Below are 19293 nucleotides of genomic sequence, written 5' to 3'. Positions count from 1 at the left end.
CTCAGGTCATGATCCCAGGGTCCTGGGATCGAGCCCCACATCGGGCTCCCTGCTCCGCAGGAAGCCTGCCTCTCCCTCTCCCACTCCCCCTGCTTGTGTTCCCTCTCTCGCTGTGAAATAAATAAAATCTTTAAAACAAAAACAAATAATATTTAACAGGTGGATATCCATACACACAAAAAAAAGAATTTGAATTGATACCTCGTACCACATACAAAACGCAAAATGGATCACAGATCTAAATGATATAAAACTTCTAGAAGAAAATACAGGAGGAAATCTTTGACACTGGGTTAAGCAGAGTTTTCTTAGGCATGACACCATGAGCACAATCCATTAAAAAAAAAAAAGGTAAAGTGACAGATTGGGCTTGATCGCAATTTAAAACTTCTGCTCTTTGAAAGATACTGTTCTAAGAATGCAAAAACAAGCCACAGACCAGAAGAAAATATTTCAAAGTATGTATCTGATAAAGGAAGGACCTGTATCAGGTACATATAAAAACTCTTCAAAACTGAAACACAATCTGATTAAAAAATGGACAAATGCTGGGGCACCCTGGGTGGCTCAGATGGTTAAGCATCTGCCTTTGGCTCAGGTCATGATCTCCAGCTCAGCGGGGAGTCTGCTTCTCCCTCTCCTTCTGCCTCTCCCCCTGCTTATGCTCTGTCTCTCTCTCTCTCTCAAATAAATCAATCTTTAAAAAAAAAAAATGGACAAATGCTTTGAATAGATACTAAAGAGGATATATAGATGGTAAATAGGCATATGAAAAGATACTCAACATTATTAGTCATTAGGGAAATGCAAATTAAACCATAACGTGATACCACCGCACACTTATTAGATTGGCTAAAATCGCAAAGACTGACCATTCCAAGCGGTGACAAGGATGCAGAACAAGTGGAACTCTCATACATTGCTGGTGGAAATGTAAAGTGGTAAAACCATGTTGCAAAACAGCTTGGCAGTTTCTCAAAACATGAGACATACGTTTACTATAGCCCAGCCATTCTCTTAGGTATTGACTCAAGAGAAAAGAAAGTGTATGCCTATATAAAGACTTGTACATGAATGTTCATTATACTTTTGGTTAATAGTCAAACTAGAAACGACCCAAATGTCCATCAACAGATAAGTGGATAAACTGTGAATTCATACAACAGAATACTACTAGGCAATAAAAAGGAGCTATTTATGTACCCAACATCACGACTGAATCTTAGAACAACTATTTTGAGTGAAAAAGCTACCCAAAGAGTGCACACTGTAGGATTCCATTTATATTGAATTCTAGAAAACGTAAACTAATCTGTAGTGACAGAAAGCAAATCAGTGCTTGCGGGCAGGATGGGAAGTATGAGGAGGGACTCAGAGGTACCAGGGGACTTTGGGGGTGATGGAAATGTTTATTAATTTAATCATGGTAATGGTTTCACAGGTATATACACCTGCCAAACATCAAATGGCACACTTTACGTGCAGTCTATCCTTTGTCAATAATATCTCAATAAAGATATGAGAAAGTGAAACATGTCACCACACAAAAATTCTTCCTAGAAAAGCCAGAAAACTGAAGACCAAGTGAGAAAAAGTTCCTCTCATCTTCTCACCGGAAACAGTACCTAAAATGTATGTACTTTTCTAGAATTTCCATGGGGTGTCTCCATGTTTTCCAAAAACGAGACACAGTATGGACAAGTTTTCCAATTTACAGCTGAACAATTTAATGGTCCTACATATGGATGTACCAAAGTTTATGTAACCCATTTTCTACCCCTGGACATTTAGGTTGCTTGACCCTTGGACATTTAGGTTGCTTACTAGTTTTCATCATTTAAATAAGGTTTCTGTGCACATTTTAATAATTCTCCTAAAATAAATTCTCTGTTCAAGGGACATTACTGCACTAAGTGTACTGTAAGATTGTGTAGAGGGATCTTATATCTCAAACCAGTCACCCCTATCTTCTTCGCCCAGTTCCAAATTTGTTTTGTGATGGGTTTTCCTCTTCTCTCAAAAGAAGTCCCTCTTGCAACAAGTTTCTTGACTAGCTTCTCCACTGCCAACCCTTCACTTCACTCTTCAATCTCTTTTCGGGTTTAAAGAGCAAAGATATGGAAAACCAAACTTTAGTCCAGTCTCAAACCATATCCAAATCCTGTATTCAGACCATAATCCACTATTAAGAATTGCCAGAACTGATTTATATCCTAGGACTTGTTTCATATATGAGACAAAGCATAACTGGATTTCCAGCACAGCTTTGTGCTCACTACCATGCTCCCCATCACATCTTACTCAATCATCCCTATCAATTAAAGACCGCAGTACTTTTAATTCCAAAAGCACACAGTCTAATGCAGTCTTCTTGCCAATGCTATATAGGAAAGCTGATTTTTCTCTGCTAATCAGGAAAAACCCAGTTAATAAATCAGTTACCTGATAATGACATTTTCCCTGAATGCATAAAATTCTCAGCTAAGAATTAAACCAGCGGCAAACAAATTTGCTGCTCCAAAATGGGCGCCCTGACTCCTACTGCTCACCTACTATCCTGCGCACAAGGGAAGGCCGGTCTGGATCCAACTCTTTCTTCAGACTTTCCACTGGTGAGTTCCGCCCTGAAGCTGGGTAGAGAGAGGCATGCCACTTTTCAGGGTCCCAGACGCCATCACTACAAGTCAAAGGGGACCGACAGTTAGCACTTGCACCCATGGACCACATGGTCTAATTTCTAAATGTCTTCAGGTAATAAGTTATGAAAACCCCTTTCCAATATAAAACTTCATGGTTGCCATCAGAATGGTTAGCTCTTTAAGATGATAACAAACAGCAACAGATGGTCCCTGACTTAATAGGTTCAACTCAAGAGGGTTCTACTTCGCAGCGGTACACCTTCAGTAGAAACTGCCTCGAACTGTGGAAGTCGGAGCATTTCCCAGGGTAGCGATGTGTGACACGATACCCTCCTGCGATGCCTCACAGCGGCAGCGAGCAGCAGCTCCTGGCCGCCCAGCGGGGACACAAGGGTAAACCACACCATTCTGTGTTTTACTTTCAATACAGCATTCAGCAGGGTACGAGATATTCAACACTGTATTATAAAACAGGCTTTGTGTTAGATGATTTTGCCCAACTATAGGCTAGGCTAAGTGTTCTGAGCACTTTTAAGATAGCTAGGCTAAGCTAGGATGTTCAGCAGGCCAGGTGTATTAAATGCATTTTCAACTAACAACATTTTCAACTTAGGATGGGTTTATTGGGACATACCCCATTGTACACTGAGGAAGATCTATATTAATTCAGTAGTATTTTGTTGTTTTTTTTCTTTTTTCACAGAACACCAACAGTCACTTGAAAACCAGTGGTCTGTGTATAAATGAAACATCAGACACAAACCGTGGGGATTACAGTAACCATGCTTGTCCTACACAAAGAAGATGCTCCATAAACATTGTTTAGTTTATTGGAGGAAGAAACCCAGTTGACTGAAAACTAGTATAAGGGATGGAGAAAAAGCTCTCACTTGTAGTTGTTCCTGGAATGCTTGGTATGTACTTTTCCAGAATTTCTTATGCATAGTGTGTCTCATTTTTTCCCTACAGGCAGGAAAGAAAGCCCTTAAAAACATAAAATGTGTGATTTTGCTCTATTTTGTTACTCCCTAAGGATAAGGTAGCAGGTGGCAGAGTGTGCAGAGCAGAATCTCTAGAGTCCAGTGATCTGGGACGGAATTCTAGTTTTGCCATCACCATCAGGGACATCTTGGACAAGCAAATAGGCTATGCCTTTCACTATTCTTTTGAAGGACTTCCCAACCCCGAGATCAGACCAGGCTGTGCTAAAGACTAGTAGCAGGGTACTCTGCACTTGTCCTTCACCGCCTGTAATGGTGGCAATGATAAATTCCTGAGTACTTGACCGTATCCTTCCACAGACCAATACTCCATTAAGGCAGTATGTGATAGCACCTGACAGTTATTTGCCACACAGCAGCAGGTACCAACTAAACATTTCTCGAATAAGTGAGTCAACCTCTCAATCGCAAACCCCTCACAATAAAGGAGATACTACCTAACTTCTGGTGTGGTTGTGAGGATTACTTGGAGTTTAAGAATCAAATTTTAATTGAGCAGAGAAATACCAGGATGGGAAGCTTTTTCCTTTCTCCATTTCCACTTCAGAATAAAAGTATGTGTACCCTGATAATTTTATGCCAAGAAGAAACAGTTGTAACAAGAAAATTCAACTTGAGACATAAAAAAGATTGACAGCTTTAATGAAAAACAACAAAAACAACTTATCTGAGACATATCAAAACATCCTAATCATCTGGAATAGTCATTATTCAAATATCACCCTCATCAGCGGAAAGTGGTGAGGAATTGAGACTTAGCAACCTTCTGAAGAGTAGATATACAAATAAAAATAGTATGTCCTATTCAACCAAGAAATTAAACATAATACACTTTATATGTTAAAAATGTGGGCCATATGAACCCCCGACCTTGATTTTAAGAAGTGACCTTAAAGCCTTGGGGCGCCTGGGTGGCTCAGTCGTTAAGCGTCTGCCTTCGGCTCAGGTCATGATCCCAGGGTCCTGGGATCGAGCCCCGCATCGGGCTCCCTGCTCGGCGGGAGTCTGCTTCTCCCTCTCCCGCTCCCCCTGCTTGTGTTCCCTCTCTCGCTGTGTCTCTCTCTGTCAAATAAATAAATAAAATCTTAAAAAAAGTGACCTTAAAGCCTTAAGGTGGCCATAATGAATGCAATGTAGGGTATTTGTAAAGATTTTCCGACCATAATTTAGCTGTAGTCTTCTCAGACCAAAGCCTACCTCTTACGAAGGAGCCCAAGATGCCAAAGGGCTAATCTGAAGAGCTGAATGGTTTTTCTGGCTGGGGACAGGGAGTGGGGTGGAGCAGTGCTACAAGCTCAGAGTCCCCCCGACCAGCCTCCTCAGGGCAGGCCCTTGAAGGACCCCCAAAGCACAGTGCAAAAGCCACCACTGACAGCACACCCCCCCGAGAGGACGCCTGTGTTCAAATCTTAATCCTGCTTTCTGACTATGTGCCTCGGACCAAGTCATTTTCTAACTTTAGTTTCATCGTCAGTTCACTGAAAGGGAATTGGTTTAGTTGTCCTTAGTCCCGTGAAGCTCAACTTTTTGAACAGTTTAAAGCTAATTAATAATAAAACTGATGAAGACAATGCAGTAAGGTGCTACTCAGTCCACAGTTTATCTGTGATGTATTTGTGCAGAAGCCCAACGTCATTATCCTTGAAATCTCCCCACTCATCATTCTACCCCAAAACTCCAAAACAATTCTTAAATTACCAAGTTTGGTGTAACAAGAAGTTGACTAGAAGGAGCATGCTCCTCCCGCTGCCCCCATACCTGTCATATTTTTCAGAGAGGCATGATGGCCTTTGTTTGGAATGAGGGCGTTCTTTTATATCCAAGAGCTCCTCCTAGAAAGAGAAAACAAATGGTGATTTTGAGTAATATTTCCCATGCCGTGTATTTTCAACTTATATTTGTTCTTGGTAATGACTGGAGTGTCTATATGAAGGATGTCACACAGTTCTTATTTACTTATACCTTGACTTACTCCAAAAAGGACTGCAGTTAGCTCAAGATTCTTACAAGAAGCAGCTCAAGCTGAATTGACAAATAACTTCATAGTCATCAGTTTCTTGCTAAAACACAATTCTCTCACAAATTGCCATCCAATAATATAGTTATAGTCCACAACACTGAATGCTTGAGGTATGGAAGCTTCAGGCTTAAATAAAACCTCCAGTTAATATTCTTAAATGCATTAGATGCCAATTTACAAGCAGATTTTTCAATGTAAAGTTGAAAGAAAACAAAGCACCAAAAACATCTATTTACCATTTCTCTGATTTGCCTGTTGACATTTTCTCCCATTTACTTGAGCATTTGGGCTCCCTATACCTTTTTTTTTTTTTTTAAACCATAGAAGAGTAAATTGCATAGTCATGATCCTTTGCCCTCAAATACTTCAGTGCTTATTTCCTAAGAATAAGGATATTCTTTCATAGTCTCTTATCCAGTTCCTTGAGAGAATTAAACCCTACAGAAAATAATTTGAGTGACTAGTGTTCCATTCTTCCAAGGATTATATATGGCCAGTATCATTGTAGATGCATAAAAGAGAAGCAAATCCATTACATGTAACAGCTGCTTTAGGGCATAAGTGCTTACCTTCTGCAGACCCTGGTTGAGAATGGCTGCCAGTTTTATACAGTTATCAATAATATTTTTATCTAACCTACCCCTCCCAGATTCCAATTTGTTAACTGACCCAGTAACATCCTTTACATTGTTTTAGCCTCCAATGCAGGATACAGTCTAGCATCAGATATTGGCTGTCATATTTCTTTGAGACATTTCTACAACTGGAACATCTCTACCATTTCTCCTTTTAGGACACTGACATTTCTAAAGAATACAGCCTACTTCCCCCTCCCCCCTCCAAGAGAACATTACTCATTTGAGGTTTATCTAATGTTTCCTCATGATTACACTGAGGCTAAGCATCCACGGAAGAGAACACTAACCTTAGAAATGTTGTGTCCATCTCAGAGCATCACCTCTGGGCTCTGTGATGTCCATCTGCCCCTCAGTAGTGATCCTGATTTTGACCACATGGTCAAGGTATTCTCCAGTTTCTCTACTGTTTCAGTTACTACTTTCCCACTTGCAATTAGTATGCAATCTGTGGGGAGGCTGCAAATATCCTGGTCTTTATCAAAATATCCCCCTGAACTTAGCACCTACTGATGAATCTTGCCCAAACCAATCCTGATTTCCCAACTCTAGGCCTCTCTAAATTTACCAGTCAGCAGTTGGCATTTCACCAGGAAAACCCAAACCCTCTCTCTTCCCCTGTGTATTTACCTATTATTGGCACGGACTCACAGATTCCTAGTTTTTCCAATGGTCTAGAATTCTCAGTACATATGCGTTAACACACACACACATCTGCTCGAACATGTGTACAGACACGAAAAACCATGGCCTCCTGATATTTACATTTCAACATTTTCATAATAAAGTAAAAAAAAGGCAATTCCCAACCTTTCACTGCATAAAATGCTACAACTGCCTTGCATAGAAGTATATACATACCACTGTGCCGTGACCTCAGCAATACCCCCACCACAGGCCTCACAAGAGAATGCTTGCTGCTTCTCTGATCACTGCTTCCCATATCTTGGGGTAAACATGGAGGAATAGATTTACTCTCTCAGCCTATAGGAATCATTGCACACAACGCAGTGTCTTCAGACACCTGAAGCATCTAAATATTTTCTTCACAAGAGCAAAATGCCCTAAGATGACATTAGTTTTATAACCAGCATATCAATCATTTGCATTTTTAAGAAAATTTTATTTGACAGAGCGAGCGAGTGCAAGAGCACAAGCAGGTGGAGCGGAAGGGAGATGGAGAAGCAGGGTCCCAGGACGCTGGGATCATGACCTGAGCCAAAGGCAGACACTTAACTGACTGAGCCACCCAGGTGCCCCTATCATTTGCATTTTTTTTTTTAGGATTTATGAATTACGTCTTTTTAATTGGGAAGAAATACCTAGAAAAATCCAGAAGTCTGAGATAAACAGAATTCCAAATATAGTATCTAGAGACTGCCCAAAATTCTGGAAAAAAAAAAAAAACAAGAAAAAAAAAACCCCAAAAAACAAAAAACTGTCCAAGTAATGACCTACAACCCAGAAATCACCAGTAAAGACTGGAGTCCAGTGACATCTGCAGGGCAAACACAGTGTCAGTGCGGCAGGGTGACACCAATTAGGTGGTGGGTGAAGGTGGATGGACCAACAGCAGTTATGAACATTACAATACAGAAATCCTGAGGACAGGAAGGCTTAAAACATATTCCAGTAGAAAGAGGAAGGCCCTTATGATATAGGAAATACTTATACATATACTACAGGAAAAAATATTGCAAAAACAATTTTCTACAATTAGAAGCAACCCAAAGATTATTTCATATTTCCTTACTCTACCACCCTCATCTAAATATTAAACTAAGAACCCTAGTATACTATTAAACCAAGAGCAATATATTTTGTACTTAAATATGTATACTCTCAATACACTCAAGTTTCTATATAATAAGGCTTTGTTTGAAACTTTTAACTGCCAAAGATAATAGGGAGCCCAGGTGATAGGTGTCTTCTATTACTACTACACCTGTTTGCTGAATCTAATGATTTTATTTATTTAGGAGTCAACTGGAAAAGATTAACATTTTAACATACCCACAAAACCTGGAGGACCAAATGTTCTATTTATGGGACCCCCCCCCAAAAAATATTTTCACAAAGGTAACAATCTTACAAAAAGGGAAATGAAGACTCTATTTAACATGGAATTCCAGATGGGATCCTCAACAGAAGGACATTAGATAAAAATGAATGACAGGTGAATAAAGTATGGATTTTAGTTAGTAACAATGTATCAACGTTGCTAATTGTAACAAATACACCATACTAACATATTAACAGGGAAAACTCTATGTTCTCAGTTTTTCTACAAATCTCACACTTTTTTTTTTTTAATTTTTTTTTTTTTTTATTCATGAAAGTCAGAGAGAGAGAGGCAGAGGCAGAGGGAGAAGCAGGCTCCCCGCCTAGCAGGGAGCCCTATGCGGGACTCGATCCCAGGACCCTGGGATCATGACCTGAGCCGAAGGCAGACGCTTAATCATCTGAGCCACCCAGGCGCACTGTTCTAAAAAATAAAGTTTACGGGCGCCTGGGTGGCTCAGTTGGTTAAGCGACTGCCTTCGGCTCAGGTCATGATCCTGGAGTCCCTGGATCGAGCCCCATATCGGGCTCCCTGCTCGGCAGGGAGTCTGCTTCTCCCTCTGACCCTCCCGACCCTCCCCCCTCTCATGCTCTCTCTCTCTCTCTCAAATAAATAAATAAATAAATAAAATCTTTAAAAAAATAAAAAAAATAAAGTTTACTTCTACTTCATACCATATACAAAAATGAACTCAAAATGTATCAAAGACCTAAACTTAAGAGTTGTAACTATAAAACTCTTAGAAGACAATGCAGGTGTAAAAAGTTCAAGACCTCAGATTAAGCAATATTTCTCAGCTGGGACACTAAAAAAGCAGAAGCAACAAAAGAAAGATATGTTGCACTTTAAGTTTAGGAACTTTTGTGCTTCAAATGACTATCAAGAAAGTGAAAAGGCAACCTATAGAACAGGAAAAAATATTTACAAAATCATGTATCTGGTAAGGGTCTAGTGTCCAGAATAGGGAGAGAACGTGTACAATTCAACAACAAGACAACAAACAACCCAATTTACAAACAGGTAAAAGATTTCAATACATTTTTCTCCAAAGAAGATCCACAAATGGCCAAAAAGCACATGAAGGATGCTCAAAATATTAGTCATTAAGGAAATGCAAGTCAAAACCACAGTGAGATGCCACTTCACATGTACTAGGATGGCTATTAGAAAAGAAAAAAGGGAAAATAACCAGTATTGGCAAGGACGTGGAGGAACTGGAACCCTTGTGCATTGCTGATGGGAATGTAAAATGGTGCAGCTGCTATGGAAAAACAGTGGCAGTTTCTCAAAAAGTTTAGCATGGTTACTCAACGACCCAGCAATTCCATGCCTAGATATATACCAAAAGAAACTGAAAAAATTATGTCCACACAAAAACTTATACACAATGCTCAGAGCAGCATTATTCACAATAGCAAAAAAAAAAAAAAAAGGAAACAACCCTGTATGCCCATCAACTGATGAACATACAAAATGCAGTAAACCCATACAATGGATTATTTGGCAATAAAAAGGAATAAAATACTGATACAGGCTATAACACAAACCTTGAAAACGTTAAGTGAAAGAAGCCAGACAAAAAAAGGCCACATACAGTATGATTCTGTTTATGTGCAACGTTTAGGACAGGTAAATCTGTGGAGTCAAAAAGTAGATTAATGCTTGCCAGGGCTGGGGAAAGGGGATAATGGAGAAGCTGCTAATGGGTACAGAGTTTCTGTATGGGGTGATGAAAATATTCTAGAATTAGATAATAGTGATGGTTGTACAACTTAGTGAATTTACTGAAAACCACTGAATGGTACACTTTTAAAGGGATGAATTTTATGTAAATTATATCTCAATAAAAAAATATATATTTTTTAAAAATTTTATTATGTTATGTTAGTCACCATACATCATTGGGTTTTGATGTAGTGATCCACGATCCATTGTTTTCGTATAACACCCAGTGCTCCATGCAGTACGTGCCCTCCTTAATACCCATCACCGGGCTAACCAATCCCCCCTCCGCCCTCAATAAAAAATATTTGTAAGTAAATCAAACTAAGGTGTTGTTACCAGAGGTTAATATTTTAATTCCTTTCCTTACAGACTTACTGTCCTAATCACAGACTTATAAATGCCAACCACCCTAGGATACGAGAGTTGCTCAGGTTGGTAAAAATGTTTTTAACTTTCCCTCCCATATTATTCCAGTTGACTTTATACTATTTATACACGTATACTAGGTGTGAATAAACACTCTGGCAACCGACTATTCAACTTGACGGCCTCTAAGAGCACAGGTAGAGCAGGCAGCCAGGTACACACACCGGCATTAACTATGTCAGCAGCACAAACGGTGCTACTGACCAAGAGCAATGGCTAAGACGTAGCCCACCTGTCTCGAGAGGATGAAGAGCCACTTCCTTTGTTAACAGGCTGTTAACTGGGAAAACAAAACAATAGTTCTTGGATAGTAAAAGCTGCTGAGAATAACTTTAAACATCTAGATAAAATTAGACTTCCTGTTCTTGAAAGCAGGGCTTCTTAAACCAATTTCATGGCCCTAAGGAACCATATGCAAAACTGTGCATTTCTGCAATTCCTGCAATGAGTATTCATACCTTCAAAAGATCTCCAATGGACTCCAAAGAAGTTAAGTAGTGCTTTAAATGGATGTTTCTGAAAATATGGCCCAAAGTCTACTTGGACATTTAGGGACACTGAAAGGCCCTCTTCATGGGGTTTAGAGAGTTAAATCTGTACCTTCCACCAATGTCTTAAGTTGCATAAGATGGTATTCCAGCCTAGAACGCCCCCCACATAAGTGGGGTGGGGAGAAACCACGAGCTAAGTCAATACAAAAATTGCTCTTTTCATAGCTGTCCACGGAACATTTCCTGTGTGCCAGGCTTAGTATCTAGCATACGCAGATGACCCTTGGCCCTGGCCCCATGGTTCTCCAGTCTCTCAAGAGAAGTGTTCTTGAACTTGCCATCTCACCAATAGCCCTTAAGAGCAATGTTCCTGAAAAGGCACCCCTTTGGGATATTTTCAAAGAAAATCTTCAACTTTGGCTAAAGACAGAATACTTGGAAAGTGCCCACTCTGAGCTGGGAATGCTCTCTCTCCGTATGAGTATTACAGGAGGAAATGGGAGATTACCCTTTTGCAGATTCCTAAGAATCCACAGGAACTTACTAATTATAAACAAATTCACTACAATCACCATCTGGACAAGAAGAGTTAATATCTGAAACCCTATTTTTTGCACAGGTTTTAAAACCTGATTAAGCAAGAAATAAGCCGCTAATTGCCCAAGAGCCACACAGCCAAAAAAGTATAAACACATTTTCTGTTTTAGCAGCCTTCCTTAAAGAAAATTTGTCATGCCTCCCAAAACAATCTATTTGGGAATTACTAATATGGATACCCACTTTCTGTGATCAATACTGATGTAGAAAGCAAATGAATGTGAATATAAGCGCAAAACAACAGTGGTTAAAATCCACATCCAGTTTCTTGTTGCAGAAATTCCATGCAGAAGCAGCTATGCATCCTGATGACATTCTGACATTATATACATATATATTTTAAGATTTTATTTACTTGACAGAGAGACACCCAGAGAGGGAACACAAGCAGGGGCAAGTGGGAGAGGGAGAAGCAGGCTTCCCGGTGAGCAGGGAGCCAGATGTGGGGCTCGATCCCAGGACCCTGGAATCATGACCTGACCCAAAGGCAGACGCTTAATGGACATTCTGATGTTATGAAAGAATTTCACACAAGTCACTTACATAAGATGAAAAAGAAATATTCTTTACCTTTGTAAGCTGAATTTAATTCATAAGAGTAAAAAGCTCAACTTTTAAAAATTAACAGATATTTTGTAAAAAAAAAAAAAAAAAAAAAAAAACAACCACCCAGAGTTCCATTTCATTGTTAGTGGTCAAAAGACTCTAGAAGTTACCCAGTACCTTACCTGTGTGTGTGTGTGTGTGTGTGTGTGTGTGTGTGTGTGTGTGTGTGCGCGCGCCTGGCTCTTCCTAAAGAAGGCAAATGTACCCAGAGCAGCGTTTGGGTCGAGTCATCCGCCTTTGACCTCCTGTCCCAGTCCCCACCCTCCACACACCCACTAGCATTGGGGTTGGTCATCAAGCTCTTAGATGGTTGCTGACTGACCAGATATTCATTCTGCCAAGTCAGATGACTTTTCTGAAAGGATTAGACAGCTGTTAAAAATAGATCACAACGGGGTAATGGTACCCACAGACGATAGCCAACACAACGGTGAACTAACAACATAGGGAGTACATGGGATACATTCTACCATCCCCCACTTATGAAGTTTGTTGCTGCAGGCACCATTTAGAACAGTTCTTACAGGCAGGTCAGGATTCGAAGGATCCTGCAGAGCTGTTAAGCAGGACTCTGCACTTGGATTCATCCAAGCATCTAATGGTGGCTATTTGATGCAAAGACTTTCTTCTATTGAAAGATTTGAAACTAAGGAGATGGGAATGGGGTAAAAAAACAGAAAAGTCTATTTTCTCTGTTCATCTGGCCAACACAATAAAAATAAACCTTGGCTTTTAAATGTGTTTATACAACTGAAAAAAATATAACGTGTAAAGTAGGTAAACACTAGAAGGAAACTTAAGAAAATCATTTTCAGGGTGGTGGCATTACATATTCAACTTTCTGGTTTCATGTTAAAATGGAAATGGTTACTATGACATTTAAAAAATAAGCATCTTGATCTAAAATTGGGATCTAAAGAAGGTATCTGAGGGCACCTGGGTGGCTCAGTTGGTTAAGCGACTGCCTTCAGCTCAGGTCATGATCCTGGAGTCCTGAGATCAAGTCCCGCATCGGGCTCCCTGCTCAGCGGGGAGTCTGCTTCTCCCTCTCACCCTCCCCCCTCTCATGCTCTCTTTCTCTATCTCATTCTCTCTCAAATAAATAAATAAAATCTTTAAAAAAAAAAAAAAAAAAGAAGGTATCTGAGTTCGCCCCTTATTACATCAGAAACAGTTCTCAGCACATACTGGGTGCCAGCCACTTTTCTAAGCACTTGACATGCATTTTTCTTGTTTATTCCCCACAAAAATCCCATGAGGTAGACACTATTCCACCCACATTTTACAGAGGAAAAGGATGAGAATCAGAGAAGCTAAGTATATGGCTGAAGGCCACACAGGGTAAGTAAGTGGTAAAGTAGGGGATCCTAAAGCAGGCAGTGAGGCTCAACGCCCCTATCCTCCCCTCTTCATTGCTTCTCTTGAGGACAAGGGAAGGTGCATGACACCTCCCAGCAGCTGTCACTCAGTGTTGGGTTTGTCCCTGCCCAGTGAACTACTGGGAACTCTGAGTCAAACTGCCCCATCCTTGGACAGGCTTCCCTTAAGCCAGCCTCCATTCACAGCACCCTTTCCTGAATCAAAGGCCCTACCCACAAATTTCTATGTTAAAGGTTCCAATTGTAAAATGACCAGTTCCTTATCTAGCTAGAAGTTTCCACCATGAGCAAATAGGAGAGGATACTCATGGGGGGCAATGGCCCTGAATCCCAACTTTTCAAGATGACTGTTCCAAGAATTGAAACAGGTAGGAAAGAGCAATCAGAAGACAGTGTTGCCAGTCGACCCCTTCTAAGAACTTCCAGTTAGCTAGGTTTTCTGAAATAGCTGAAAATAGCTTAAGATTGTATAATAATTTCTCATACATAATTCTGCCTTCCCAATAGGCATCCTTATTTTTTCCTTATTTTTTATATTAGCTTAAGAAGTTTGCAGCGAAATATGTCACTGAAATGCCACCTGTTAGAAGTTATTTCTCGACTCAGTTTTTGGAAAGTATAAGTTATCAAATGAGATCTCTGTATAGTTAAACTTGACCATCTGACTACTGACTTCAACCTAAGATTTAAATCCTACTTCCTCTTTTCTCAGAGGCTGGAGTTCAGTCTTGCAACGGATTCTCTCCAAGAAGGCTGGGAGAATTACTCAAATCAGTCCACTTCAGGTGCTTGTCTATTTTTTTTAATGGTTTTGAAGCAAAGACATAGGGGCGCCTGTCTTCAGCTCAGGTCATGATCTCAGGGGCCTGGGATCAAGCCCCACGTCGGGCTCCTCACTCAGTGGGGAGCCTGCTTCTCCCTCTGCCTCTTCCCCCCTCACTCCTACTCAAGCTCTCTCTCAAATAAAAACTAAAAAAAATAGAGAGCAAAGACAAACATGGCTGTATCACTGTGACTAACTACCCATTAGCTACAAATTAGGGTGGACTCCTTTGAAGATCCCTATAGACACTGGTGACTAAAATGGTGTCAATTTATAACTAATCAAGGCAATGAAGAGCACACATGAAATTAAGCTCAGATAATCCAATGCCCACTTTTTAGGTGGTAGATTTAACGTATATGATTAACACTGGTCAGTATCAAGCTGAATGTTATGAGTGTTCCCTGCTTTTATACCCTGTTCAACTGGCAGGTGGTAACACTTAATAAGGAATCAGTGGCAAGAAACAGGAGCAAAGGAAGAACAGTACCAAGTATGTATACTCTAAAATCAGTCTGTCCACTCAAAGAAAAAGAACATGAATCTGAATAGTGGAACAGTCCAAAGCATTTTTTTTTTGTTTTGGAGCAATAAATGGTATCACTAATAGTAGGTACTACACCCAAGAACTGGTAAAACAAGGACCTCTGATGAAGGTAAGCTGATAGGTCCCAAAGTTTTTCCATTAACAAGCATGACCACCTCATCTTGATTTTTTTTTAAGATTTTATTTATTTGACAGAGAGAGGCACAGTGAGAGAGGGAACACAAGCAGGGGGAGTGGGAGAGGGAGAAGCAGGCTTCCCGCTGAGCAGTGAGCCTGATGTGGGGCTCGATCTCAGGACCCTGGGACCATGACCTGAGCCGAAGGCAGACGCCTAACGACTGAGCCACCCAGGCACCCCTTGTTTTCTAAACCAATGGTCCTCAAACTTGAATCAGAGTCAGAATTCCCTGAAAGACTTAATACATGTGGATGGCTGGGCCGTACCCCTAAAATCTGATTTAATACCACTGAAATGGGACCTGAGATTTTGTATTTCTAACTGGTTACCAGGTGGTGCTAAATGCTAGTCTAGGGACTACTCTTTGAGAACCACTGTCTAAAAACACTCTTAATCCATGATTTTGCAGTGAGATCCCACCCTGTAGCCTCCAGAAGTCCTTCAGCATAATTCAATCACTTTATAAATGACACATTTAAGTACCACCAGAAACAGTTTTTGGTCTTAGGACCCTGGCCTGCCAATATGGACCTTATGGGCTTATAAATTAAGCGCTCAGACTCTCAGGATAACAGGTGTATATGATAAATCCACTTATAAGCATCCCAATTAATCATCATTGAGGCCTAGGGGTAAGCCTGAAAGTATCTAACATGATTCTAACTTGACTTCCTGAGACATTCATGGAAACATAATGGACACCAACTGAACCCTAGGGAGTAATTATGCATCAGAGTTGCTTGACTACATCAAGACCATATACCAAGTTCTCCAAGAAGACTAAAGCCTTGCCACTCAAAGTATGATCAGTGGATCAGCAGTACAGGCACCACCTGGGAGCAGGTTAAAAAGCTAGATTTTGAAACCCACTTGTGACCTAACAACCAGAATTCACATTTTACAAGGGTTTATTGGTAATCACCAAACATATCAATGTTTAGGAAGCTGGACTAAAGAATGCCGTAACACACAGGCGACTCTGATGTTACCCTGAAAAGCACTAGGCCAAACTCCTGGACTCCTCCACCCATGGAAAAAACCCTAGAATTCTGAACAGACTATTAACGTTAGCTCATAAAACGAATGAATGCTAAACTAAGAAAGGTCAAAGTTTAAGAGGCCCTCTCATCTGGCGAATGTGTTTTTTTGATCTTGTGGTAAACATCCTACGTTTACCAGTTTTCATAAAACACATAACTTATAAAAATCAGAACAATTTCCTTCTCCTGCTTCTAAACTTTCTAGCCCATGAACTTGAAGTGGCAGAAACATTAATGCTTTATTTACGCCAATAGTTTGATTTCAATATGGAGATAAGGAGTAGGATGGCTCAAGTATTATTCCAGTTGTGCAACAGACCATTTATTATAGTTCTCAGAATACAGGATTGTTTCAAGCTTTCTTCAAAGAGATTGTTTTAAGCTTTCTTCAAATACTACATTACTAGAGAAACACATATGTATGAAATCACTACCCAAACACTGCCTAAACATGATCCCAAAACTGACATTAACTAAATCTCCTCTAATGGAGTGGACCGTAAACCAATTTCCAACTAAAGTTGGTAGAGAAGACCATTAAATCTAAGCTCCACTGTCACTAATCTAAAAAATGCTTTTCTTAATTTCTTTGAGGCACATTTATCTAAGTATGACAGAATTCTGAGACTAGACTATCAAAAATGGGCAATATTGAGCTTCTTAATCTTTACACACACATAAGTTCTAGCCTAAGAAAGACCAATACTACCTTCCCCCAAAATGACTTAAGCCTAAATATGGATATACATAAAGATGACATATACATGCCATCCTCTGATCAGTGTGAAAGTGATGCAAAAGCTTCTCTGTGTGGACTCTACAAGTAGAATACCTTTTTGAATAAAAGTGCTAGGAGAATTGAAATCACATAAGCTTAAGAAAGCAGTTCAAATTAGTTCCCCTTCATTGAATAAACTTTCCTCCATTCAGAATTCACCTGTCAACATTTTAGGTAATGAATTTAAGTTGTGAAAGTTATTCAAGTACTCTCAGGTTTGAGAAAAACTACATTTGTGAAGACCAAATCTGAATAAAATGCCATCAGTGTTTTGTTTTTTTTTTTTTAAATGCTAAAAATGAATATTCCTCTGACAGCACTAGATACTTTATCAAGTAGGTCTGAGTAGTGGCCCTAGTACATAAACAAGGCCTGACTTCACATATTAGCCAGTCAGTGTTCTGGAAAGTCAGGGACAATAACCACATCAGAACACTTGACTGGGTCCGTACTTAGGGAATAGAGATATGGGACCAACTAGAACATGACTCTTCTCATCAACCGTCCCAAGAACATTTTTTTTGTACTCTGCCCAATACATTTCAGGGAATGAGAAATTAATTCACATCTCCATGAGTCCTGTTAACCCCTTCAGAAACATCCAGAGACCAATAAGATACTGAAGCAACAGCTTCAGTAAGTACAGGACCTTGAGTGATTTGCATGCCAGAACTGGAATCCTTACTCTAGAGCATCTAAGTCAGTAACATACCAGTTACACACAGTTGTTATAGAACATGTGTGCCAACATATGCTGATCCACAAATTCATATGCCACATGAGCCAATATTTCCTCTACCCAAAAGAGAATTAGAAGCAAATTCTAGTTTAAACTGCATATTCACACTTGCAGAAAAAAGTTCAAAGCAATGCTTTATTAAATCTAGTTAATATTCAGTCTATATAGTCAGAATGAGACTCTCAGTTTAGATAATACTAATGAAATACCTAAACAATGTTACTATCTCTCCATCTACAAAGAAACACTATTTCATTAGTAACAATGCTTACTTTTGTATAGCGATGGGGGGATCTGGAGGCTGGCTGCTTCTTCAGGTCAAGGAAAGCATCTCCATTTTCTGTTTCACCCAAACTTCTCCTATCCATGGCTCCTTGGTCTACAATTCTTTGCACCTGGAAGATAAATCAGCAAAACTGTCATGGGGAACAATACATTTTCAGAAGTCTTGACCGTTTAAAACACTGAAACTCTTATTTCTTAAAATGACTACCTTTAAAAAACAAAGCCTCACCCAACAAAACCAGAACCCATTTGAAAATAGAATGACTGGTACTTTATCTCTTCTTAGTAAAGTGCTCTAAGAATCAAAAGGCTAAGGAAAGCCTAAGGGGAAGGTACCCACATCAGGGCACAGCCTTTAAGCAGCTTTAAGACAAAAAAACCCCAAAATTAGTCATTGCCACCCACGAGGACCATTCAGACAGTAGTGGGGAAGTTTCCCGAGTGGGGGCAGGTAGGAGACTGGTTGGGGTTGGGGATCCGGGAAGTCGGACTGTGGTAAAGTGCCTGTCACTTGCCAATGGACGGCGCCAGCTGCCCCTTGTTATCCAGGGGCCAGGGGCTGGGGCCCGAGCGCCCCTCACCCGGCCGGCGGCACCTGTGGCCATGTCAGGGGCGCCCGTGGCAACGAAGGGGCGAGCGCCGGCTCCAGCTCCGAAACTCTGCTTTCCCGGGCCGCGACCCCAACCCCCGGCCTCTCGCGCAGGCCCCGGCCCAGCGGCCTCCTTAGGAGGAAGGGCGGGGACTGTACTCACGGAGGGGAGGCGGGCCGGAGGGAGCGGGGAGGCCGAATCCCCCGGCCCGGCTGCTCCAAGCTGGAGCTGGCGCAGGCCCGCCGCCGTCCGCCCCGGCCCGGCGGCTCGGGCCCCGCCAGCCCGCCCGCCCGCCTGCTGCCCGCCAGCCGCCCCGCTGGCCTCGCGCCCCTGCCCGCCCCCCGCGCGCACCCCGGCGGTCGCGCTCACGCACGCGACCCCAGGAGCAGCGCGCCCGCGCTCCTGCCCTCCCTGCGGCCCTTGGCGCGAGACGCCCCAGCTCCCGCTGCCGCCGGGCGCTTACTCGGTGCCTCCGCCGCTCGGCGGCCCTTTGCCTCGGCCGCCGTTCCCCTCCCCGCCGCCCGCGCCGGTCCGAGGGCTGCTCCGCGAGGCCTTCGCTCTTGCCCCCCCCACCCGTTTGGACTGTCTCTCTTCAGCCGCCGTAACCACAGCCCAGCCCTCCGCCCCTCCTCCCAGACCCCCTCCCCCTTAATAACTCCCTCCACGCACCCGGGCCCCAGCACCGCCTTCGCCACTGCGCGCCCGGATGTGAGGTGGCTGCGGCGGTGCCGG

At 41.6% G+C, this 19293-nt stretch overlaps 1 protein-coding gene across 9 annotated transcripts in view; it reads right to left on the bottom strand.

The window, feature by feature from the left end:
* The window catches only part of EIF4ENIF1 (eukaryotic translation initiation factor 4E nuclear import factor 1), a 45785-nt gene extending 26579 nt beyond the window's left edge, over window positions 1-19206 (bottom strand). For 3 of the 9 annotated variants that reach the window (XM_081801783.1, XM_081801782.1, XM_081801784.1), the window contains exons 1-4: window positions 18487-18633; window positions 17959-18081; window positions 5399-5472; window positions 2550-2677 (exon numbers count right to left, since the gene is read on the bottom strand). In XM_081801783.1, coding sequence (XP_081657909.1) covers window positions 2550-2677; window positions 5399-5472; window positions 17959-18081; window positions 18487-18576 — 415 coding nt within the window. In that variant the 5' untranslated portion in view covers window positions 18577-18633. Of the gene's footprint in view, window positions 1-2549; window positions 2678-5398; window positions 5473-17958; window positions 18082-18486; window positions 18672-18723; window positions 18867-19024 lie in introns of those variants that run through there. The other 6 variants (XM_081801780.1, XM_081801781.1, XM_006733487.3 and 3 more) reach the window with 5 other exon arrangements.
* Between the last annotated feature and the right edge of the window lie 87 nt (window positions 19207-19293).

The sequence above is a fragment of the Leptonychotes weddellii genome, chromosome 13, assembly GCF_054177405.1.
Source record: "Leptonychotes weddellii isolate Sample4059 chromosome 13, ASM5417740v2, whole genome shotgun sequence".
Taxonomy (NCBI): domain Eukaryota; kingdom Metazoa; phylum Chordata; class Mammalia; order Carnivora; family Phocidae; genus Leptonychotes; species Leptonychotes weddellii.
This window is presented reverse-complemented; position numbering and strand designations above follow the sequence as displayed.